Genomic DNA, 24,721 nt, shown 5'->3' on the forward strand with positions numbered 1-24,721 from the left:
GGATCCTGAAAGACGGACCTCCACCTGGTCTCTAGGATCCTGAAAGACGGACCTCCACCTGGTCTCTAGGGTCCTGAAAGACGGACCTCCACCTGGTCTCTAGGGTCCTGAAAGACGGACCTCCACCTGGTCTCTAGGATCCTGAAAGACGGACCTCCACCTGGTCTCTAGGGTCCTGAAAGACGGACCTCCACCTGGTCTCTGGGATCCTGAAAGACGGACCTCCACCTGGTCTCTAGGATCCTGAAAGACGGACCTCCACCTGGTCTCTGGGATCCTGAAAGACGGACCTCCACCTGGTCTCTAGGGTCCTGAAAGACGGACCTCCACCTGGTCTCTAGGATCCTGAAAGACGGACCTCCACCTGGTCTCTGGGATCCTGAAAGACGGACCTCCACCTGGTCTCTGGGATCCTGAAAGACGGACCTCCACCTGGTCTCTGGGATCCTGAAAGACGGACCTCCACCTGGTCTCTAGGGTCCTGAAAGACGGACCTCCACCTGGTCTCTGGGATCCTGAAAGACGGACCTCCACCTGGTCTCTGGGATCCTGAAAGACAGACCTCCACCAGGTCTCTAGGATCCTGAAAGACGGACCTCCACCTGGTCTCTAGGGTCCTGAAAGACGGACCTCCACCTGGTCTCTGGGATCCTGAAAGACGGACCTCCACCTGGTCTCTAGGATCCTGAAAGACGGACCTCCACCTGGTCTCTAGGATCCTGAAAGACGGACCTCCACCTGGTCTCTAGGATCCTGAAAGACGGACCTCCACCTGGTCTCTGGGATCCTGAAAGACGGACCTCCACCTGGTCTCTGGGATCCTGAAAGACGGACCTCCACCTGGTCTCTGGGATCCTGAAAGACGGACCTCCACCTGGTCTCTAGGATCCTGAAAGACGGACCTCCACCTGGTCTCTGGGATCCTGAAAGACGGACCTCCACCTGGTCTCTGGGATCCTGAAAGACGGACCTCCACCTGGTCTCTGGGATCCTGAAAGACGGACCTCCACCTGGTCTCTGGGATCCTGAAAGACGGACCTCCACCTGGTCTCTAGGGTCCTGAAAGACGGACCTCCACCTGGTCTCTGGGATCCTGAAAGACGGACCTCCACCTGGTCTCTAGGATCCTGAAAGACGGACCTCCACCTGGTCTCTAGGATCCTGAAAGACGGACCTCCACCTGGTCTCTAGGGTCCTGAAAGACGGACCTCCACCTGGTCTCTAGGGTCCTGAAAGACGGACCTCCACCTGGTCTCTAGGGTCCTGAAAGACGGATCTCCACCTGGTCTCTAGGGTCCTGAAAGACGGATCTCCACCTGGTCTCTAGGGTCCTGAAAGACAGACCTCCACCTGGTCTCTAGGGTCCTGAAAGACAGACCTCCACCTGGTCTCTAGGGTCCTGAAAGACAGACCTCCACCTGGTCTCTGGGATCCTGAAAGACGGACCTCCACCTGGTCTCTGGGATCCTGAAAGACGGACCTCCACCTGGTCTCTAGGGTCCTGAAAGACAGACCTCCACCTGGTCTCTGGGATCCTGAAAGACGGACCTCCACCTGGTCTCTAGGATCCTGAAAGACGGACCTCCACCTGGGTCTCTAGGGTCCTGAAAGACGGACCTCCACCTGGTCTCTAGGATCCTGAAAGACGGACCTCCGCCTGGTCTCTAGGATCCTGAAAGACGGACCTCCACCTGGTCTCTAGGGTCCTGAAAGACGGACCTCCACCTGGTCTCTGGGATCCTGAAAGACGGACCTCCACCTGGTCTCTAGGGTCCTGAAAGACGGACCTCCACCTGGTCTCTGGGATCCTGAAAGACGGACCTCCACCTGGTCTCTGGGATCCTGAAAGACGGACCTCCACCTGGTCTCTAGGGTCCTGAAAGACAGACCTCCACCTGGTCTCTAGGGTCCTGAAAGACAGACCTCCACCTGGTCTCTGGGATCCTGAAAGACGGACCTCCACCTGGTCTCTAGGGTCCTGAAAGACGGACCTCCACCTGGTCTCTAGGATCCTGAAAGACGGACCTCCACCTGGTCTCTAGGATCCTGAAAGACGGACCTCCACCTGGTCTCTAGGATCCTGAAAGACGGACCTCCACCTGGTCTCTAGGATCCTGAAAGACGGACCTCCACCTGGTCTCTAGGATCCTGAAAGACGGACCTCCACCTGGTCTCTGGGATCCTGAAAGACAGACCTCCACCTGGTCTCTAGGGTCCTGAAAGACGGACCTCCGCCTGGTCTCTAGGGTCCTGAAAGACGGACCTCCGCCTGGTCTCTAGGGTCCTGAAAGACCTCTCCACACACACCTGGCTTCTGACAGGCAGCAGGTGAAGCGAGCTTGCAGGTGGATTCAGACAGGCTGCCTGAGGAGCGTCATGAGGAAGATGGACTGCTACAAGCAGGAGGAGATTCAATAAAGGATTCAATAAAATGTTTCTAGAACAACTTTGCTGCATCTCTGTGTCTGAGCATCTTCTTTACAGCATTACATTCCCTACATTATCATTTATAATCCCTTTCCTGTTGCCAGATGTGCACAGCATCAGAGTAAACACCAGTTAAAACACATGTGTTTCATGTAAAGGACATTTTTATACTGACAATATCTTTGCATATTTAAAAGCTGTTTTATGAGTGTTTTGATTTGCACTTTATTATATTAATAAGCCTGTGGGAGACATGCAGAGACACATGACAGTCTGATGTTGATTTGTATTGTTAACAACTGAGATAGATCCCTCTAGTGTAGGCCATAATATATGATGATATGATACATAAAGTTAAGTTTGCTGGATTTGTTCATTTATTTATTACAACTTCCTAAAAAGAATTTAGTGGGACGAACCGTCCCTGAAACGATGAGCCAACAATGAAGCGAGGCTGGCAACAGGTCCGCACTCTGGGTACGTATACAGGCGGGTCATACACGTTATAAGTAAATAAATATACGTACCAACTCATGTTCAGCCAATCGGAGGAGGATCCTTCGTCACCTTTAATGCGATGTAGTTTCATGAGAGAAGCAAATTCATTCTCGTAATTTAGCGCTTTGTTTTTACTTTTGACGGCAGAATAATTGTGGTCAAATGTGAGTTCGTCACTACCGGTTAGTGCACTACGTCCATGTTCCATTTGGGACAGTACTAACCCACCGTAGTGCACACTACAGAAAAACGTGCGTAGTGCGCACTATGCACTATGCACTATGCACTATGCACTATGCACTAACGAATTAGCCTGGCAGACATCTAGCCTGGCAGACATCTAGCCTGGCAGACATCTAGCCTGGCAGACATGTAGACTGGCAGACATGTAGACTGGCAGACATGTAGACTGGCAGACATGTAGACTGGCAGACATCTAGCCTGGCAGACATCTAGCCTGGCAGACATCTAGCCTGGCAGACATCTAGCCTGGCAGACATCTAGCCTGGCAGACATCTAGCCTGGCAGACATCTAGCCTGGCAGACATCTAGCCTGGCAGACATGTAGACTGGCAGACATGTAGACTGGCAGACATGTAGACTGGCAGACATGTAGACTGGCAGACATCTAGCCTGGCAGACATCTAGCCTGGCAGACATCTAGCCTGGCAGACATCTAGCCTGGCAGACATGTAGACTGGCAGACATGTAGCCTGGCAGACATCTAGCCTGGCAGGTATGTAGCCTGGTAGACATGTAGTCTGGTAGACATGTAGCCTGGCAGACAAGTAGCCTAGTAGCTAAGTAGCCTAGCAGCTAATTAGCCTGGTTGGTATGTAGCCTGGTAGCTATGTAGCCAGATAATGTTTCAGGGTTTTCCACAGCTTTTCAAAGCTCTTCTCTCATTTCTCTTTTTATTAATTGTTTGCGATCAAAGATGGGGGTTATATTTTGCTCTTTCATTACCTTTAAAAAGATTTCCATCAAAACATCCAACACTTAACACTTTAAGTTTTAACAAACTATAAAAAAAATGTTTTGAGTTTTAAGATAAGAACTAAAAAATAATATTTTACAAAGTGTAAAATTGTGTTAAATTTTGAAAGTATTTATCACTGGACAATTTCTTGTTTAAATTTCCATCAGTCCCTCCTTTTCCCTGCTGTGGAAAAATCTAATATTTAGCACATTTGTGTGTTTATAAGCCCGACGTGAGCTTTAGCATTTTTCTTATTGAACGTGCAGCTTCCTACCATTGGTGCTGAATTCTGCTTTGACACACCTGAATCCTGAACATCTTAGGCCTCTGCAGAGCTGAATGACATTCAGATGGGGGGTTCAGACATCTGTTTCAGGTGTGTTGGAAAAGTGATGCATTTAAAAGCTGCAGGTGCTCCCAACTCCCAACTTTTCTTCATGTCTATATAATATTAGATAAAGTTCAGGTAAATGTTTCAGCACATCATATTATGATTTTATGTCACTTTTGATGAATTATTTAGAAGAATTTGCAAGTTTGAGAACTAAAACTCACCTTCATCATCATCTCCTCTTAACTGCAGCTGTGATTCTGTCGCCTGATAAAATAACACAAGGTTTCAGGAAACAAGTTATTTTTACTTAGTGACAGTTTTAATCAAACTAGCAGGTGGAGGATAAACCTTAACGGTGACTAACTCTGAAACACCTGACTGCCTTCTTTCCTTACTTTACACCTGACGTTCTGGAGAGGAATCGCCGCTAGCTAGGGTTAGCTTTTTGAACCGAATGACTGACAGGTGAGACGGCCAATCACGTGGGAAAAGCGACAGCGCAGCGCCAACCAAATCAGCTGAAATGCGTTATGAGGTGGGACAACTTGAGCGAACCAACTTTTACTTAGAAGGAAATGCGATTCTCTTTTCTATTTAGAAAGGAAAAACTTTGTGCATCTGTTGTGATTTGCCTTGTTCAGTTTAAAGATGTATGTAATATATAACTACTCCCAATAAAATGAAATAAAAAAGAAGAAAAAAAGACATCCGGCCTTTTGATTTCTTCTTCATTGGTGTCCACCGTGTTCAGCACCTGTTGCCATGACAACCACCTTACCGGATCATTCAAATTTCATTTGACGTCTATTGACATCTTTGTGTTTATTTGATCTGTTTTCTCGATTTTTTGGTTTATTTATTTTAATTTTATGTTTTATTTTATTCCAGACTTTTTCTTTTTTTTCTGGGATTTTATCCTTTTTTATTTTGTTTTCATATAATTATTAAACATTGAAGCATTAAATGATTTATATGGAGGAAACTATAGACCTGGTTCAGCCTCGTTTCTCTTTCTTTTAAATAAGATTAAATTTAGATTGCTGATTTTTTTTTTTTTTTTCTGTTTTAATAGAGACATCATTTAAGACATATCAGTTTGGCTTGATTTTAATTTGTCGCAGTAATAATTACTGTCTACATGAGCTGCTCATTAATTCCACCTTATTACAGCTCTATTCACTAACATGCATATCTGTGAGCTGAACAGGCGATTAGAGAGGAGATGGAGGAAATGTTGCATTAAATACAGTCACAGTCAGATCTTAATGATTTTGTCAAAGATCTTTTATCACAAGCAGAAACCTGAGGACAGACATGTAGAACTCAGAACCTGGATGGATGGATGGATGGATGGATGGATGGATGACTATACAGAAACTTCCAAACAAAAATCACCTGAAGAAGAAGATAGAAGTTGAGAACAGTAAAAAACACTAAACCAAAATATTTTGTTTTCTTCTGGTGGTGTTTTTGGTCATTTGTAAACAACTTTACAGTGGTGTGTTAACGCAACTAACCCGTGTCTAAAGCTGCAAGTGAACTCTGACCTCAGTGCTGCTCCCTAGTGGATGTACCTACTTTACAACCATGGCAACGTAAAAGATTCAAGGAAGTATGAGGACGGAGACATGTGGCTGTTTCCGTTTGTTAGGGAGCAGAAATGGACCTTTTTACGCACCGCGCCATGCTAGCAAGAAACACAAAACAACGTCATCAGGAAGGATGAAGATGATGCTGAATTAGCGGTCTGTAGGGGGCGCCACTGAAAAGCTACTAAGTTCTCCTGCCTACCTTCCTCGGATGCGATTAATATTTGGACAACCAGCCACATATAAATGTCTAGTTAAACGTGTCTTTAGGCTGTTGGAACACAGCTCTTGCTAACTAGTGCTAACTAGCGCTAACTAGTGCTGAGATGCAATCAGACTGTGGCTGTCATTGGGAAGTAAAAAGTCAGCATGAAGGCAGAGATGTCTAACGGGTTTAAACTAAGCTGGAGTTGTGCTGGTTCTGCAGAGTCTGGTTCTGCTCTGACATGGAGAAGATGCATATTATGGTATGAAACGGGCCGAACCATTCTGTCTACATTATCCTCCTTTTTTCCACTGGCAAGTCTTTCCATTTCAGCTCGCCAGCTGGTCTGGGGTCTCCCGCTGCCGCTGGGGCCCACAACTCACTTCCTTCGCTCTGCAGCACCTGTTCCTATTTGGCAAGGCCGGATGGCGTCCTGAAAGTTTGGAGATGAGCCATCTGCTGCCCAACTCTGAACCATTTTACCCCCAGTCCCTGGAGTCAGCCTGCATCCTGCTGGGGAGCCGGGAAATCTGAAGAATCCCACATTTCTCCTCAGTGGAACATGTGCAGGTTACGGAGCTTCCTCTGCGGACGCAGCAGAACCTGGATCCAATAAAAGGTCATCAGAAGTTGGTTGATTAAATATTTATCTCCGTTGCTGCGGCAATAAGTCTCAGCAGCTCCTGGTTTTACAGTTTTCCTGCATGTAGGCTGCTGAAAACACGCCGTGTGGTTGTGCAGAACCCCGATCTGAACCTGCACCGCCACCAGAACCCAGATCTGGCCCCAGACCGCCACCAGAACCCAGATCTGGCCCCAGACCACAACAGAACCCAGATCTGGCCCCAGACCACAACAGAACCCAGATCTGGCCCCAGACCGCCACCAGAACCCAGATCCGAGAATCCAGATCTCTAACCAGACCGCCATCAGAACCCCAATCCGACCCCCAACCACCACAGAACCCAGATCTAACCCCAGACCGCCTCATAAACCTCAATACAGCCCTAGACCGCCTCAGAAGCATGATCTGACCCCAGACCACCCCAGAATCCAGATCTCTAACCAGACCACCACAGAAGCCCCATCTGACCCCAGACCCCAAAAGAACCCAGATCTGACCCCAGACCGACCCCAGAATCCAGATCTCATCCCTGACCTGACACCAGACCCCTACAGTACCCAGATCTGAGTCTAGACCGCCAGCAGAACCCTGATTGACTGACCCACATTTGTTTAGGACTCCAAGTCCCATGTTACAATACGAAACAGAGATCAGCGTATGAATACCTGATGCAACAAAAATCTTTCCTAACAATCCCACATAGATTTCTGGTTAACCTCCAGTGACCTTGTGGATCAAATAAAAAATGTTTCTATTGAACCAGCCAGTCCAACGGATCATAAAGATGTATTTATTGAAATCAGACTGAATGACTGCAGCAATCAGAAAATTGTTTCAGGATATTGGAAACTTAACATTACATTACTTATTAATTTGGATCTGAAATTAGAAATCAATAGGATTATAGATAGACTTTGGAGAGAGGCACGTGACTCTGGTGAATATGGGCGACATTGGGAAATAATGAAGTATGAAATTCGAAGAGTAGCTGTTAAGAAAAGACAATTGTTAGCAAAGCAAAAAAGGGAAAATGAATTCAACATCATGAAAAATATTTTAGATCTGCAAACTAAAATAATGGAAATCTTAACACTCAAGAGATGGAACATTTAAACTTACTGCAAAACCAACTGGACAATATATATATAGCAAAAAACCAAAGGAGCATTCATACCATGGATTGAGCAAGGAGAAAAAATACTAAATTCTTTTTTAGACTAGAAAAGAAATGCAGAGTACGCTGCAATATATAGTTTAATTATAAATGGAGATATTACGAATGATCAAAATGTAATCTCGAAACATGTTGCTAACTTTCACCAAAAATTAGATTCGTCTGTTCCAACAATTTCTAATGTAGAACCTTTTTTCAACAAAATCTCCCTAAACAGCAAAAAAAGTCAATGGAGAGTTTAGAAACATTTGCGATGACGAAATATCATTAACTGAACTTGAGGAATGCGTGAGACACCTTAAAGAGAACGAGACCCCCGGAAATAATGGCTTAACTAGGGAATTTCATGTTCAAACTTAGTCCATTTTTATAAAATGTATTTAAAGAGGCCATTGGAACAGGTGAACTCCCTCCCACCTTAAAACGGGACCGATCACTTTAATTCCCAAACCAAACAAAAACAAATTCCTCATTGAAAACTGGACATCCATTACTCTTCTCAATAATGACGCAAAGCTTTTTGCTCCCATTTTTGCCAAGAGACTCAAATTTGACCATGATCAGATAACAGATGAAGAAGAATCTGGGCAATCTCATTTCTCTGTGGAAAAATTCCCTGTAAAATTAGCTGATTTTCACAAACAGGCTGTGTTATCATGGTTACGTATTTACAGCCATAACTTTACTCCACACAAATATTATATTTGGAATAATAAAGACGTTCTTCACAAAAACAAATGGCTTTTCTATCATTCATGGGATGACAAGGGCATTCTGTTAGTAAGTCAACTCGAGAACTAGAAACAGCTATTGTTGTAATAATAGCAACTGTGAATGCCCCTGTATTGAACTATGCTGAATGATTGAAAGGAAATTGCATAAGTATAAGAAATTGACAAAAAAGTAAAACTAAAATTTTTTCAAATTACCCCTGTCCAGGATTGAACTCATGAGTTTGTGCATTGAAGCACACTGACTTACTCACCACACCACAGTGACTCCGTGTAGCACCTTGGAAAAAACATTGAAATGTTTTCCAGTTGAGATGGAAAGGCCTTTTTTCACTTCCAGCAGGGTGGAATTAGCAGGATTGCAAAAACGTGCAAGGTTCAACTAAAGTCCTGTAAAGATGTGAGAAACTTTGTTCAATGTGACAAACTTTTTTTTCAGTGTGTTTAAGATTTATCAAAGTGTTGAAATGTTGCAGGGAGCATTGTTGGAACAAATCCTTCATATTTAACTGGAACATTTACAAATAAATTCCTTTGCTCCTTGAATTGCACAGCTGAAACTAATAGTTCACATTGAGCAGCCTGCAGAACTGCACGCCATCACACAAGCAACAGCCGACAAACAACAGCAGAGCTGTATGTAAAATGCTGCATCTGAACCCGTGCCTTGTATGTGTACCTGTGTACCGGTGCACAGAATGGACCAATCGCTGAGCTGACTTCCGTTCTGTCCAATCACTGGAGAGGATTTTAACATTTGGCAAAAATATGAATAACTTGAAAAGTTTACATGTTAGAAAGACCAGAAGTCATATTTCCTGAATGAGCTGAACGGTTTGATTTCTGAATGGTTGAAGTGAGACAAAAGGTGTAGGAGGAGTAGTGCGAAAAAACAGTTTGCAGGAAAGACAATGGAAACATGAACTTGATGAACTGGACTCTGCAAACCGGTCCAGAGCTCTGAAACACTGTTGAAGCTGTTTTCAGCTCATTATGCAAAAACCGACCAATTGCAGAGCTGAATTTTTGCAACGTCCAATCCACAGTGGGTTTGAAGGACTTTCATCCAATCACAAGGCTGAATTTATTTTTACAAAATGCTTAATATCTCAAAAACTACCATCCATCCATCCATCCATCCATCTTCTGCCGCTTATCCGGAGTCGGGTCGCGGGGGCAGCAGCCTAAGCAGGGAAGCCCAGACTTCCCTCTCCCCAGCCACATTTGCCAACTCTGCGGGGGGGATCCTGAGGCGTTCCCAGGCCAGCCGAGAGATATAATCCCTCCAGCGTGTCCTGGGTCTTCCCCGGGGTCTCCTCCCAGAGGGACGTGCCTGGAACACCTCACCAGGGAGGCGTCCAGGAGGCATCCTGACCAGGTGCCCGAGCCACCTCAACTGGTTCCTCTCGATGCGGAGGAGCAGCGGCTCTACTCTGAGCCCCTCCCGGATGACTGAGCTCCTCACCCTATCTCTAAGAGAGAGCCCGGCCACCCTGCGGAGGAAACCCATTTCAGCCGCCTGTATACGAGATCTGGTTCTTTCGGTCACGACCCACAGCTCATGACCATAGGTGAGGGTAGGAATGTAGATCGACTAGTAAATCGAGAGCTTCGCCTTCTGGCTCAGCTCCTTCTTCACCACGACAGACCGGCGCAGAGTCTGCATTACTGCAGACGCCACACCGATCCGTCTGTCGATCTCGCGCTCCATCCTTCCCTCACTCGTGAACAAGACCCCGAGATATTTAAACTCCTCCACTTGAGGTAGGACCTCACTCCCGACCCGGAGAGGGCAATCCACCCTATTCCGGCTTAGGACCATGGTCTCAGATTTGGAGGCGCTGATTCTCATCCCAGCCGCTTCACACTCGGCCGCAAATCGCTCAAGCGAGAGCTGGAGATCACGACCAGATGAAGCCAACAGGACCACGTCATCCGCAAAAAGCAGGGACCCAATCCAGAGGCCACCAAGTCGGATCCCCTCAACACCTCGGCTGCGCCTAGAAATTCTGTCCATATAAGTTATGAGCAGAATCGGTGATAAAGGGCAGCCTTGGCGGAGTCCAACCCTCACCGGAAACGAATCCGACTTACTACCGGCAATGCAGACCAAGCTCTGACACCTGTCGTACAGGGACCGGACAGCTCGCACAAGGGGGTCCAGTACCCCATACTCCCGGAGTACCCCCCACAGGAGCCCCCGGGGGACACGGTTGAATGCCTTCTCCAGGTCCACAAAACACATGTAGACTGGTTGGGCAAACTCCCATGCCCCCTCCAGGACCCCAAAGAGGGTATAGAGCTGGTCCACTGTTCCGCGACCAGGACGAAAACCACACTGCTCCTCCTCAATCCGGGATTCAACTATCCGGCGGACCCTCCTCTCCAGGACCCCTGAATAGACCTTACCAGGGAGGCTGAGGAGTGTGATTCCCCTGTAATTGGAACACACCCTTCTTAAAAAGGGGGACCACCACCCCAGTCTGCCAATCCAGCGGTACTGCCCCTGATGTCCACGCGATGCTGCAGAGGCGTGTCAGCCAGGACAGCCCCACAGCATCCAGAGCCTTAAGGAACTCCGGGCGGATCTCATCCACCCCCGGGGCCTTGCCGCCAAGGAGCTTTTTGACCACCTCAGCGACTTCAGCCCCAGAGATAGGAGAGTCCACCCCTGAGTCCGCCAGCTCTGCTTCCTCATTGGAAGACGTGTTGGTAGGATTGAGGAGGTCTTCGAAGTATTCCTTCCACCGACCCACTACGTCCCGAGTTGAGGTCAGCAGCTCCCCATCTCCACTGTACACAGTATTGACGGAGCACTGCTTCTCCCTCCTGAGCCGCCGGATGGTGGACCAGAATCTCCTCGAAGCCGTCCGGAAGTCTTTCTCCATGGCCTCGCCGAACTCCTCCCATGCCCGAGTTTTTGCCTCGGCAACAGCCGAAGCCGCATGCCGCTTAGCCCGCCGGTACCCATCAGCTGCCTCCAGAGTCCCACAGGCCAAGAAGGCCCGATAGGACTCCTTCTTCAGCTTGACGGCATCCCTCACTGTTGGTGTCCACCAACGAGTCCTGGGATTACCGCCGCGACAGGCACCAACGACCTTACAGCCACAGCTCCGGCCGGCCGCCTCAGCAATAGAGGCACGGAACACAGCCCATTCGGACTCAATGTCCCCCGCCTCACTCGGGACATGGTTGAAGCTCTGCTGAAGGTGGGAGTTGAAGCTCGCTCTGACGGGGGACTCAGCCAAACGTTCCCAGCAGACCCTCACAACACGTTTGGGCCTGCCAGATCTGACCGGCTTCCTCCCCCACCATCTGAGCCAACTCACCACCAGGTGGTGATCAGTTGAAGCTCCGCCCCCCTCTTCACCCGAGTGTCCAAGGCATGTGGCCGCAGGTTCAACGATACGACTACAAAATCGATCATGGAACTGCGGCCCAGGGAATCCTGATGCCAGGTGTACATATGGACACTCTTATGTTGGAACATGGTGTTCGTTATGGACAATCCATGACGAGCACAGAAGTCCAATAACAAAACACCATTTGGGTTCAGAGGGGGGGGACCATGCCTCCCAATCACTCCCCTCCAGGTCTCACTGTCATTGCCCACGTGAGCATTGAAGTCCCCCAGCAGAACAATGGAGTCCCCAGAAGGAGCACCCTCCAGCACTCCCTCCAAGGACTCCAGAAAGGGTGGGTACTCTGAACTGCTGTTCGGTGCATAAGCACAGACAACAGTCAGGACCCGTCCCCCCACCTGGAGGCGGAGGGAAATTACCCTTTCATCCACCGGGGTAAACCCCAACGTGCAGGCACCAAGCTGGGGGCTGATGAGAATGCCCACACCTGCTCGGCGCCTCCCACCATGAGCAACTCCAGAGTGGAAGAAAGTCCAGCCCCTTTCGAGGGTACTGGTTCCAGAGCCCAAGCCATGCGTCGAGGTGAGTCCAACTATATCTAGCCGGAACCGCTCAACCTCGCGCACAAGCTCAGGCTCCTTCCCCACCAGAGAGGTGACGTTCCACATCCCTAGAGCCAGCTTCTGCAGCCGGGGATCGGACCGCCAGGGTCCCCGCCCCTTGCTGCCGCCCAGCTCACACTGCACCCGACCCCTACGGCTCCTCCCGCAGATGGTGAACCCACGGGAGGTGGGGCCCATGTAACCCTTTCGGGCTGAGCCCGACCGGGCCCCATGGGCGAAGGCCCGGCCACCAGACGCTAGCTCTCGTACCCCACCTCCAGGCCTGGCTCCAGAGGGGGGTCCCGGTAACCCGCGTCCGGGCAAGGGAACATTCATGCCCAGGTTGGTCGTCATCGTAGAGGTCGATGAGCCATGCTTGGTCTGGTCCCTCCCCTAGACACCTGTTTGCCATGGGTGACCCTACCAGGGGCATAAAGCCCCCACAACATAGCTGCTAGGATCTTCGGGACGCACAAACCCCTCCACCACGATAAGGTGACGGCTCAGGGAGGGGCTCAAAAACTACAAAGATTTAAAATAAAAGAAATTGTAGCCCACATGTCTTGAAGGAGCTGCACAGTTTAAGATGTGAGACTTTGACAGTGCCCCATCTGAACAAGAACCCATTTCTTTAACCACTACACCAGCACAGCTCTCCAGTGGGCCTTGACAGAATCATCAACATTTTTTATCATTGGAATAGGAATGTTTTGGGTTTTTTTTGGTTTTGTTTGTTTTTTACAATTCCTGCTATGTTTTATCAGCAAAAGAGCTGAATATTTAAATATGTAAAGTAGCACACAAGATCTATTAGACAGATCAGCATCAGGACAAGAAGTTCAACCATGTGATATGACTTATGAAAATCCAGCACCTGGATCTGAACTCACAACAATCTGAGGGAGGGGCAATTCATTTCACCACTATGCCACTATAGTTCTGCTTCTCACCCTGGCAGGAGGGCTAATATTCTTTGCCCTTGGTATGGGATTGCCTTTGCTACCAGTGTATCATCAGCAGAACTGCTGTCAAGACGCCAAAGATTATTTTAAATAATTTGTAAATTCAACTAAAATTCTAAAGTCAGTCATTAAACTACATTAATCATTGCAGAAAACCATTTAGAACTGCTTGTGTAATCAGTTAAAGACTTTATTGTTCAACCTGAGCAATGTTGTTTCATTTGAAGCACTTAAACAACAAAACTGTAATATTTAACTGTCATTTCAGCAGTTTATTTATTTTTATCTTGAACTAATCCTTCGTATTAATTGCACAACTTTTGAGGACAGACATTGGACAGGATATATCCTATTTGTGCAGACTGCCCACACTTTAATTGAACAGTTTGCAGCCAAATATCCCAAGGGCATTCACATTAATAATGATAGCTAGAAACAGCTATTATTGAAATATTTGCAGCTATGAATGCCCATTTATTGAACTATGCTGAATGACTGAAATGAAATTGCATAAGAAATAAAAAAAAAAAAAGAAGCAAAACTTAAATGTTTTCTAATTGCCCACACATGAGATTTGAGCCAATGAGCTTCTGTAATGAAGCACACCAACTTACTCACTACACCACCAGTCCTCCATGCTGCACCTTGGAAAAAAGCATTGATATGTTTTCCAGTTAGGATGGGAATGTCTTTTTTTCCCAGCAGGGTGTCATTAGCAGGATTGCAAAAACATGTGCAAGGTTCAGCTAAACTCCAGGAAAGATTTGACAGACTTTGTTCAATGTGACAAACTTTTTTTTAGTGTGTTTAAGATTTATCAAAGTGTTGAAATGTTGCAGGAAGCATTGTTGGAACAAATCCTTCATATTTAACTGGGACATTTGCAAATAAATTCCTTGAGAAGATGGTCTTCTCCTCACTTATTCAGAATTCCAAAAAGAATGCAATTTTACCATTATCGGTAAAGAACATGCAGTAGTTTTTGATGCCATCCCTGCAGGTTCTATTCAGATTCTGAAAAATACTCACATTACAAGAAGGACATGTGACACAGAAACAATATTTATCAAGAGTTTTGAAATTACAAGCAAACAGTGTAATAAGAAACAGATCAGACAAGGAATAACCTGTTCATTTCCACCTGCTGCAAAATTCTCCTGCTATTCTACCATGGGTGAGATTAATTGGGGGAAAGCTAACAAAATAATTCATAAGTACTGTATCAATAAGAAGATGAAAGAGGTATCCTATAAGATTTTGCTTCAGATTTATCCTGTAAAAGAAATACTTAAAAAACAATTTAAAAAAGATATTGATGAAACTTGTGTTTTCTGCCACTCGGACAAGGAAACTATTATTCATCTTTTTTTTCACTGTGTTCATACCAAACCATTCTGGTCAGAGATGGAACAATATATGTGTTTTAAGATGCGTATCAATATTTAGTTAAATGTTTTTGATGCTGTACTGTACGTAACATTGAATGAATTATCCAAAGATATGCTCGACATTATTCAACTGCTAATAATAATTGGAAAATACCACGTTCACAAATGCAAATGGAATGGTTACAAAACTTACTGTAATGTCTTTCTAGGAGAACTAAAGTTATATATCAACTCATTACAAAATGTGAAAAAGCAACTAGAACCAGCTATTATTGAAATAATAGCAATTGTGAATGAAGAGCAGTTGTCCTTCAACAGGTAAGTTGAGGAATCAATTCCAGGCTTCCCCTGAAATGCCGAAGTGTCCTAGGGCAAGACACTGAACCCCAAACTGCCCCCCGATGTGCCTATCGGGGTATGAGTGTGTAGAATGAGTGTGTGTGTGAATGGGTGAATGTGACAAGTAGTGTAAAGCGCTTTGAGTGGTCTGTATGACTAGAAAAGCGCAAAAGAAGTACAAGTCCATTTACCATAAGTAGAAGAAATTGAAAAAAAGAAAAGCAACTGACATTTTTTCTAATTGCACCACATAAGAGTTGAACCCATGAACTTTGGTATTGAGGCATACTGACTTACTCACTTCACCACTAGTTCTGTTAGTTTTGGAAAAAGCATTCAGATTTTTTGCCTTTATTTTTTTTTTTTACTTTCAGCAGGGTGTAATTAGCAGAATTGCAAAAACATGTGCAAGGTTCAACTGGACTCCAATGAAGATGTGAAAAACTTTGTTGTGTTTAAGATTTATCAAAGTTTTGAAAAGTTGCAGGGAGCATTGTTGGAACAAATCCTTCATATTTAAATGTGACATTTGCAAATAAATTCCTTTGCTCCTTGAAGTGAACCAACATTGAGCAGCCTGTAGAACTGCACGCCATTCGGCATCGTTTAATAATAGGTCATTTCATTCATTCAGCATAGCTCACTGATTTCAAGAACAGAATCTGACAAAAACAAAGCATTCCTATCCCAACGGCAATATTTCATTGCCTCTGCCAAGGTGCAACAAAGATCTGTGGTGGTGAAGTGATGAAAGGACAGCTCTTCAACACAAATGGTGGGTTCAAATCCAATGCCTGTCATTGATATTAGTTTTTACTAATAGCAAAATATGTAAGTTTTGCTTTTTTTTTTTTAAATTTCTTATGCAATTTTATTTCAATCATTCAGCATAGTTCAATAAATGGGCATTCACAGTTGCTATTATTTCAAAAACAGGTGTTTCTAGTTGTTTCTTTTTTACTTTTAATTTCTTTTTATTTCTTGCATTGACATTTAACAAAGAAAAAAGTTGTGCGAAAAAAAAAAAGACAAGTCCCATGTCCCTTCTGCGCATGAGCGGAAAGGTGGGCGCGCGAAGTCATGGAGATAATCCATTTCGTAAAATGGCGGCTTGAGGAGGGTCGTTCAAAAATATTGAGTAGCGTTTCCAGCAGGGAAAGAGGTTAGCCAGCGTTTCCAGACGGTTTGTTTGACCTGGATCTGTCTGACAGTCACCGAGGAGAAGAAGTCGAAACTCACCTTCATCTACAGGTGCGTCACCTTTACCTTTAGAAGAACCGATTCCGGCAAGCTCGAGATAGCAGTTAGCTTCCAGGCATGACGTTAGCAGCTAGCCGCTAACTGCTAGCCTGCGGCTCGGTTATCAGCTAACCGCTCAGTGCTAGCAGCTAGCTGCAGTTAGCCACATTAGTTGCTCCGTAATTTCAGGAGATGAAAGAGTTTAATGTGGAGATGTAGTTAGCAGCAGCTAGCGGCTAGCTGTTAGCCCACGACCCAGTTAGCAGCTAGTCGCTACCTACTAGCTTGCGACCCGGTTAGCAGCTAGTCGCTACCTACTAGCCTGCGACCCGGTTAGCTTTTTGCCGGAACCGGCCATTAACTTACCCGGTAACTAACGGCTTGAAGACGGTTCGGAAGCAGCCGAACAGACAAATTAATTTCTTGTCCAGTTTAAAACAAACAGCGCTTTGTCAGTTGAACGGAGAATTAATAATTATTAGCGTTATAAATATATAAAAATCTCAATAGAGGAGAGCTAGCTAAGGTAAGCTAGGCTAGGCAAACTGCTAGCAAACAAACATTCTACCTGAAGGTTTGACCAGAAACATCAAACCAAATGTAAGTTTATCAGTCATGAATTTGATCCATGGTAACCTAGAAATTCCTCTAGTTTGTTTGTTTAGCAGATATGTAATAAAAACGTGTCGTGTCGGTATTTTTGATAAAAAATCATCAGGAATGTCATTTATGCTCCAAAATACTGAGTAGTTCACACCACGAAGTGTTTCTGCCTGATGACACGAGAGGATGCCATGAAATGTTTTTAATGTTAATAGAGACAGGATTTAGATTAAAACAGTTTAATTGTTCACAGCTGATTCAGATTAGTTTGGTGAAGAGGTTTTTACTTCTGTCTGTAAAATGATATCTATATATATATATATATATATATATATATATATATATATATATATATATATATTACGATTTAAAAAAAAAAAAAGGATTCTGACAAGTCATCTCTTCTGGGATTAAATTATCCTGATTCTTATCCTGAGATTATAACTATAGCTGAGAGCTTCTTACAGATCAGATGAAGTTTTATTAAATGAAGCCAAACTGAGAGGAGATGCAATAACAGTTTCCCAGCATGCTCTGGGGCAAATCCTTCATTATGACCTCAAGCTTTAAATGGTAAAAAGTTCAAACTTTTACAGCTGAACAGAAAAATGAAATTTAATTACACTCTAAACTTTGACATTTATGTGGATTTTTATCCATGATTACGTTTAGATAATCGTCTCTATAAGCATGATACATTTCCCTCCACATTTAACTCGTCCATCTCCTGATGTGGTGGAAACGATGATCAGGGAGTTGTTTTGTTTTGTGCTCATCTTTTAGCTGCTGATTGTTTCAGAGCCGGTGGGATGGCGAAGAGGATCGCAGATAAAGAGCTAACGGACAGGAACTGGGACCAGGAGGAGGAGGGAGAGGAGGTGAGTCTCTGCTCTGAGTCCAGGAGGCTGCTTAGTGATGAAGTCCTGACCTGTGATCCCCTCCTGCAGGCTGGGACGTTTTCACTCGCCAGCGAGGACGTGTTGAAGAGTCGGGCAATTAAGAAAGCCAAACGCAGGAACACCGGAGCCGAGGTAAAAGCAGGAAGCGCCGCATCTCCCAGCGAACCGCCGGACCGCCGCGTTTGTCATTCTGCGGTTTCTGTTGCAGAGCGATGGCGGAGGAGCTTTCAGAGGCTTTAAAGGTTTTTCTGCGACGCCGGCGGCAGCGAGCGCCTTCGTTCCCACCGCCTTCTCTGGGTTCGGGAACGGCGGAGGATTTAAAGGCTTCGGCGGTGGCCTGACCAACGGGAACAGCACGGCGCAGTCGTTGGGAGGCTTCTCCTCTCCCACCACGCCTGCTGCCGGTAAGTCTACGTCACTTTCACTGTTAACTTTGTGTATTCTGTCAGAACAACATGGTGGGGGGTCCGCCATGACGTCGCAGGGTGTTGGGGGGCACATTCTTTCTCCTCATTTCTGCCCTCATCCTCTCAGGTCCAACGTTTAACGGCCCCTCCCCCACAAAGCCCATCGCTGACGTCACAGCCACGCAGACCAACGGCTCCGCCCCCTCTCCAAGCCCCGCCCCCTGCAGCAACAAGGAGTACAGCCGGCAGCTGACGGCGCTCAACTGCTCGGTGCGGGACTGGATCACCAAGCACGTGAACGACAACCCGCTGTGCGACCTCAACCCCATCTTCAGGGACTACGAGCGCCACCTGGCCAGCATCGAGCGGCAGTACGGCGCCGCCACCGCTGACGGAGGCTCAGAGAAGCAGCAGGAAGGGACGGCGCCAGCTTCAGCCAGCCCTCCTCTTCCTCCATCTTCCTCCTCCAGCAGCTCAGCAGCTGCTTTGTTCTCCTTCAGCAAAAACGCCACAGAAGACTCGTCCCAGAGGAGTGCCGGCGCCGCTCAGATCCCGCCCGGCGTCACCTTTAACTTCGGTCAGAAGGTGGACGGTTCTGTCCTCGACTCCTTAGGGTCCAAGTCCGTCCCGAGCTTCTCCTTCTCGTCTTCCTCGTCCAGCACCTCCTCCGTGTTTGGCGCTCCAGGATCGGCCGCCGCGCTGCCGTTCGGAGGAACGAAGAGCGAGAGCTCCCGGTCTGCAGGTCAGAAACGCTTCCGGTCTTCAGACCCGGTTCACTCCAAAAACTGGACCGCATTAAGCCCCTGTTGTTTCTATTGGATCAGTCACTGATCAGTTATTGGTTAGCCTGATTCAAACATTTTATTTTATCAGAAGAAGAAACTGATCAATATTAAGAAACGAGATGTTTATTTTTAATGAACAAATTTAGATTGAGTCTTTTTTAGGTGAAATTTCTGTTTACATTCCCTGAAAAGGAAATGAGATTTATCTGGAAGGATTGATCACCTGATCAATCCAACTTTATTTGTACTTCAGCAGCTCGCATGACGATCCATGGAGTTTAGACTTCCAGGAAGGACACAGTTTCCGTAAATGAGCTCTGCTGTTGGTCTGCAGGCGGCGCTAAAACAAATGTTTCTTTCTGCAGAGGAGAACGGAGACGAGGAGACGGAGGAGCCGCCCAAACCGGAGGTGAAGGAGGTGAAGGAGGACGACGCCTTTTACTCCAGAAAGTACGTCTGAAATGCAGCCGGAGCAGAATGCTGCCTTCCGGCTTGTTTACCTGTTTGTTTCCAGCTTTTTAACCTGCTTGTTTACCTTTTGTTTACGGCTTGTTTACCTGTTTACCTACTTTCAGGTGTAAAATGTTCTACAAGAAGGAGTCAGAGTTTAAGGAGAAGGGAGTGGGAACGCTGCATCTGAAGCGCACCGATGAGGGGAAGACCCAGATGATCATCCGGGCCGACACCAACCTGGGTAACTGAAGCCTTCAGCCACCACTGGGGGGCGCTGCAGCACAATAACACATAGCTTCACACTGATCAGTTTTATTGAAATAAATCAATTAGTGTCTGGAGGGAAAGCATCCGCACTCCAACAGCGAGTTAAAGGGTTAACCAGTTAACCATCAGCTGGGAAAAACTTTGATCTGCAGAAATCCACCAAACTAAAAGGTTCTGTTGTCAGTTGGATCCAGCCGCAATGCAACGGCGCCACCTGCTGCCCAGACGCCAGAACTCTCCACTCTTCCTTCATAAATCATTGTTTATTTTCCATTTGAACCTGTTTTTATTTCCATATTGTCCAAAAAACTGGATGCAACATGACATGTTTTTTCCAGAGACCGTGTATGAAAGATGGACGGAGCAGCGGTTAAAAGTGAAGCCGATGTGGAAGTACATAAAACTGCAGTTCGTTGACGGCAGGAATAGACACGTTTACAGCCTGGTATAAAAATCTATTTTAGGTTTAACAGGTCAGGTTTACCTTCATGACAACTGTGGGGGAAGTGAATTTTCTAACTCGCCCGTTTAAAAGTAATTTAATCTCGAAGTTCTGCATATTTAGAGGCGTGTCCTTTTGATTGACAGGTACCCGATCTCCCACTTCAAGTCAGAAGAACGTAGAACAACCGCGGTTTTTAGCCGGTTAACAATGTGACTTAGCTTTAGCCTGCTTACCTCCGTTAGCTGGTTAGCTCCTGTTATCTCCAGGTTAGCTCGGTTAGCTCTTAGCTACAGAAAGCTCGGAGTTCGCTCGATGTCAATCATCCACCATGACGCTCACAGCCCCCCTCTCAGCTCCACCTCTTTGCCCATATTTGTATTTTCCGGGTGAGACGACACGCATGTCCCTGCCAAGATGGTGATGGTAGGAACCGCCCACCGAGCTTCAGTTCAGCTCTTCAGAAACCTACGGGTGACGTCACGGAGGCTCCGCCCACCTTTCTATATACAGTCTATGGTTATTTTACATGAATTTATATTTCTGGAGGCTGAACTCTTCCTCCTGTCGTCTCGCCAGGAAACATCCTGCTGAACATCCTGCTGGCCGCCACCATGCCGTGCTCGCGGGTCGGGAAGAACAATGTCATGGTGGTGTGCGTCCCCAACCCCCCCGTAGACGACAAGAACCCCAGCTGCCCCGTTCCCCTTCTGATCCGGGTGAAGACCGCCGAGGACGCCGACGAGCTCCACAAGACCCTTGAGGCGAGGAAAGGCTGAAGCCCCGTCCACTGTAAAGCACATTCACCTTGCCCCGCCCCCAACACACACACACACACACCTGAGCTCAAGGGCCGCCATGCATCAACATTCCTGCTGGTTTCTTCTGTGCGGCGGCTTCACCGCAGTAACGGTTGGTGTTTCTGACGAGCGTCAAGCGTTCGAGTCTGGCCGTGGGCCGACCCACCAGGAACATATTTATTGACTGAAACGGTCCGAGTGAGACGAGCACTTCCTGTCGTCCTGGAAACGCCGACTCCAAGTGTCCTTCGAGGCTCGGCTCGCCGCCGCACGTTTGTTAAGACGTTTAACGGGAATAAAAACAAACAAACAAACCGCTTTGTGTTTTTTTTTGTCTGCTTCATCATCATCATCACTCTATTGCAGGAGGACTTACTGGGAGGAAACTGGTCTGTGTCAGGAGGACTTACTGGGAGGAAACTGGTCTGTGTCAGGAGGACTTACTGGGAGGAAACTGGTCTGTGTCAGGAGGACTTACTGGGAGGAAACTGGTCTGTGTCAGGAGGACTTACTGGGAGGAAACTGGTCTGTGTCAGGAGGACATACTGGGAGGAAACTGGTCTGTGTCAGGAGGACTTAGTGGGAGGAAACTGGTCTCTGTTGGTGGAGGACTTAGTGGGAGGAAACTGGTCTCTGTTGGTGGAGGACTTAGTGGGAGGAAACTGGTCTCTGTTGGTGGAGGACTTAGTGGGAGGAAACTGGTCTCTGTTGGTGGAGGACTTAGTGGGAGGAAACTGGTCTCTGTTGGTGGAGGACTTAGTGGGAGGAAACTGGTCTCTGTTGGTGGAGGACTTAGTGGGAGGAAACTGGTCTCTGTTGGTGGAGGACTTACTGGGAGGAAACTGGTCTGTGTCAGGAGGACTTACTGGGAGGAAACTGGTCTGTGTCAGGAGGACTTACTGGGAGGAAACTGGTCTGTGTCAGGAGGACATACTGGGAGGAAACTGGTCTGTGTCAGGAGGACTTACTGGGAGGAAACTGGTCTCTGTTGGTGGAGGACTTACTGGGAGGAAACTGGTCTCGTTGGTGGAGGACTTACTGGGAGGAAACTGGTCTCGTTGGTGGAGGACTTACTGGGAGGAAACTGGTCTCGTTGGTGGAGGACTTACTGGGAGGAAACTGGTCTCGTTGGTGGAGGACTTACTGGGAGGAAACTGGTCTCTGTTGGTGGAGGACTTACTGGGAGGAAACTGGTCTCTGTTGGTGGAGGACTTACTGGAAGGAAACTGGTCTGTGTCAGGAGGACTTACTGGGAGGAAACTGGTCTGTGTCAGGAGGACTTACTGGGAGGAAACTGGTCTGTGTCAGGAGGACTTACTGGGAGGAAACTGGTCTGTGTCAGGAGGACTTACTGGGAGGAAACTGGTCTGTGTCAGGAGGACATACTGGGAGGAAACTGGTCTGTGTCAGGAGGACTTACTGGGAGGAAACTGGTCTGTGTCAGGAGGACATACTGGGAGGAAACTGGTCTGTGTCAGGAGGACATACTGGGAGGAAACTGGTCTGTGTCAGGAGGACTTACTGGGAGGAAACTGGTCTGTGTCAGGAGGACTTACTGGGAGGAAACTGGTCTGTGTCAGGAGGACTTACTGGGAGGAAACTGGTCTGTGTCAGGAGGACTTACTGGGAGGAAACTGGTCTCTGTTGGTGGAGGACTTACTGGGAGGAAAGTGGTCTCGTTGGTGGAGGACTTACTGGGAGGAAAGTGGTCTCGTTGGTGGAGGACTTACTGGGAGGAAACTGGTCTGTGTCAGGAGGACTTACTGGGAGGAAACTGGTCTGTGTCAGGAGGACTTACTGGGAGGAAACTGGTCTCGTTGGTGGAGGACTTACTGGGAGGAAACTGGTCTCGTTGGTGGAGGACTTACTGGGAGGAAACTGGTCTGTGTCAGGAGGACTTACTGGGAGGAAACTGGTCTGTGTCAGGAGGACTTACTGGGAGGAAACTGGTCTCGTTGGTGGAGGACTTACTGGGAGGAAACTGGTCTCGTTGGTGGAGGACTTACTGGGAGGAAACTGGTCTCGTTGGTGGAGGACTTACTGGGAGGAAACTGGTCTCGTTGGTGGAGGACTTACTGGGAGGAAACTGGTCTCGTTGGTGGAGGACTTACTGGGAGGAAACTGGTCTCGTTGGTGGAGGACTTACTGGGAGGAAACTGGTCTCGTTGGTGGAGGACTTACTGGGAGGAAACTGGTCTCGTTGGTGGAGGACTTACTGGGAGGAAACTGGTCTCGTTGGTGGAGGACTTACTGGGAGGAAACTGGTCTCGTTGGTGGAGGACTTACTGGGAGGAAACTGGTCTCGTTGGTGGAGGACTTACTGGGAGGAAACTGGTCTGTGTCAGGAGGACTTACTGGGAGGAAACTGGTCTGTGTCAGGAGGACATACTGGGAGGAAACTGGTCTGTGTCAGGAGGACATACTGGGAGGAAACTGGTCTGTGTCAGGAGGACATACTGGGAGGAAACTGGTCTGTGTCAGGAGGACTTACTGGGAGGAAACTGGTCTGTGTCAGGAGGACTTACTGGGAGGAAACTGGTCTGTGTCAGGAGGACTTACTGGGAGGAAACTGGTCTGTGTCAGGAGGACATACTGGGAGGAAACTGGTCTGTGTCAGGAGGACTTACTGGGAGGAAACTGGTCTGTGTCAGGAGGACTTACTGGGAGGAAACTGGTCTGTGTCAGGAGGACTTACTGGGAGGAAACTGGTCTGTGTCAGGAGGACTTACTGGGAGGAAACTGGTCTGTGTCAGGAGGACTTACTGGGAGGAAACTGGTCTGTGTCAGGAGGACTTACTGGGAGGAAACTGGTCTGTGTCAGGAGGACTTACTGGGAGGAAACTGGTCTGTGTCAGGAGGACTTACTGGGAGGAAACTGGTCTCTGTTGGTGGAGGACTTACTGGGAGGAAACTGGTCTCTGTTGGTGGAGGACTTACTGGGAGGAAACTGGTCTCTGTTGGTGGAGGACTTACTGGGAGGAAACTGGTCTCTGTTGGTGGAGGACTTACTGGGAGGAAACTGGTCTGTGTCAGGAGGACTTACTGGGAGGAAACTGGTCTGTGTCAGGAGGACTTACTGGGAGGAAACTGGTCTGTGTCAGGAGGACATACTGGGAGGAAACTGGTCTCTGTTGGTGGAGGACTTAGTGGGAGGAAACTGGTCTCTGTTGGTGGAGGACTTAGTGGGAGGAAACTGGTCTCTGTTGGTGGAGGACTTAGTGGGAGGAAACTGGTCTCTGTTGGTGGAGGACTTAGTGGGAGGAAACTGGTCTCTGTTGGTGGAGGACTTAGTGGGAGGAAACTGGTCTCTGTTGGTGGAGGACTTAGTGGGAGGAAACTGGTCTCTGTTGGTGGAGGACTTAGTGGGAGGAAACTGGTCTCTGTTGGTGGAGGACTTAGTGGGAGGAAACTGGTCTCTGTTGGTGGAGGACTTAGTGGGAGGAAACTGGTCTCTGTTGGTGGAGGACTTAGTGGGAGGAAACTGGTCTCTGTTGGTGGAGGACTTAGTGGGAGGAAACTGGTCTCTGTTGGTGGAGGACTTAGTGGGAGGAAACTGGTCTCTGTTGGTGGAGGACTTAGTGGGAGGAAACTGGTCTCTGTTGGTGGAGGAC

The 24,721-nt window shown here is 47.4% G+C and overlaps 1 protein-coding gene across 2 annotated transcripts; it reads left to right on the plus strand.

The window, feature by feature from the left end:
- Nucleotides 1-16,325: 16,325 nt before the first annotated feature.
- On the plus strand, nucleotides 16,326-21,407 carry nup50 (nucleoporin 50). Of its 2 annotated transcripts, none has more exons than XM_079263030.1 (8): nucleotides 16,326-16,466; nucleotides 17,841-17,935; nucleotides 18,005-18,088; nucleotides 18,165-18,360; nucleotides 18,491-19,105; nucleotides 19,514-19,598; nucleotides 19,724-19,842; nucleotides 20,890-21,407. In XM_079263030.1, exons 2-8 carry the CDS (start codon nucleotides 17,867-17,869, stop codon nucleotides 21,087-21,089), a joined length of 1,368 nt encoding a protein of 455 aa, XP_079119156.1. In that variant the 5' UTR covers nucleotides 16,326-16,466; nucleotides 17,841-17,866; the 3' UTR covers nucleotides 21,090-21,407. The 2 variants fall into 2 exon arrangements, with proteins under 2 accessions (XP_079119156.1, XP_079119157.1); XM_079263031.1 differs by having other exon boundaries at nucleotides 17,857-17,935.
- The last annotated feature ends 3,314 nt before the right edge of the window (nucleotides 21,408-24,721 follow it).

This window comes from Telmatherina bonti (assembly GCF_933228915.1).
Source record: "Telmatherina bonti genome assembly, chromosome: 23".
Taxonomy (NCBI): domain Eukaryota; kingdom Metazoa; phylum Chordata; class Actinopteri; order Atheriniformes; family Telmatherinidae; genus Telmatherina; species Telmatherina bonti.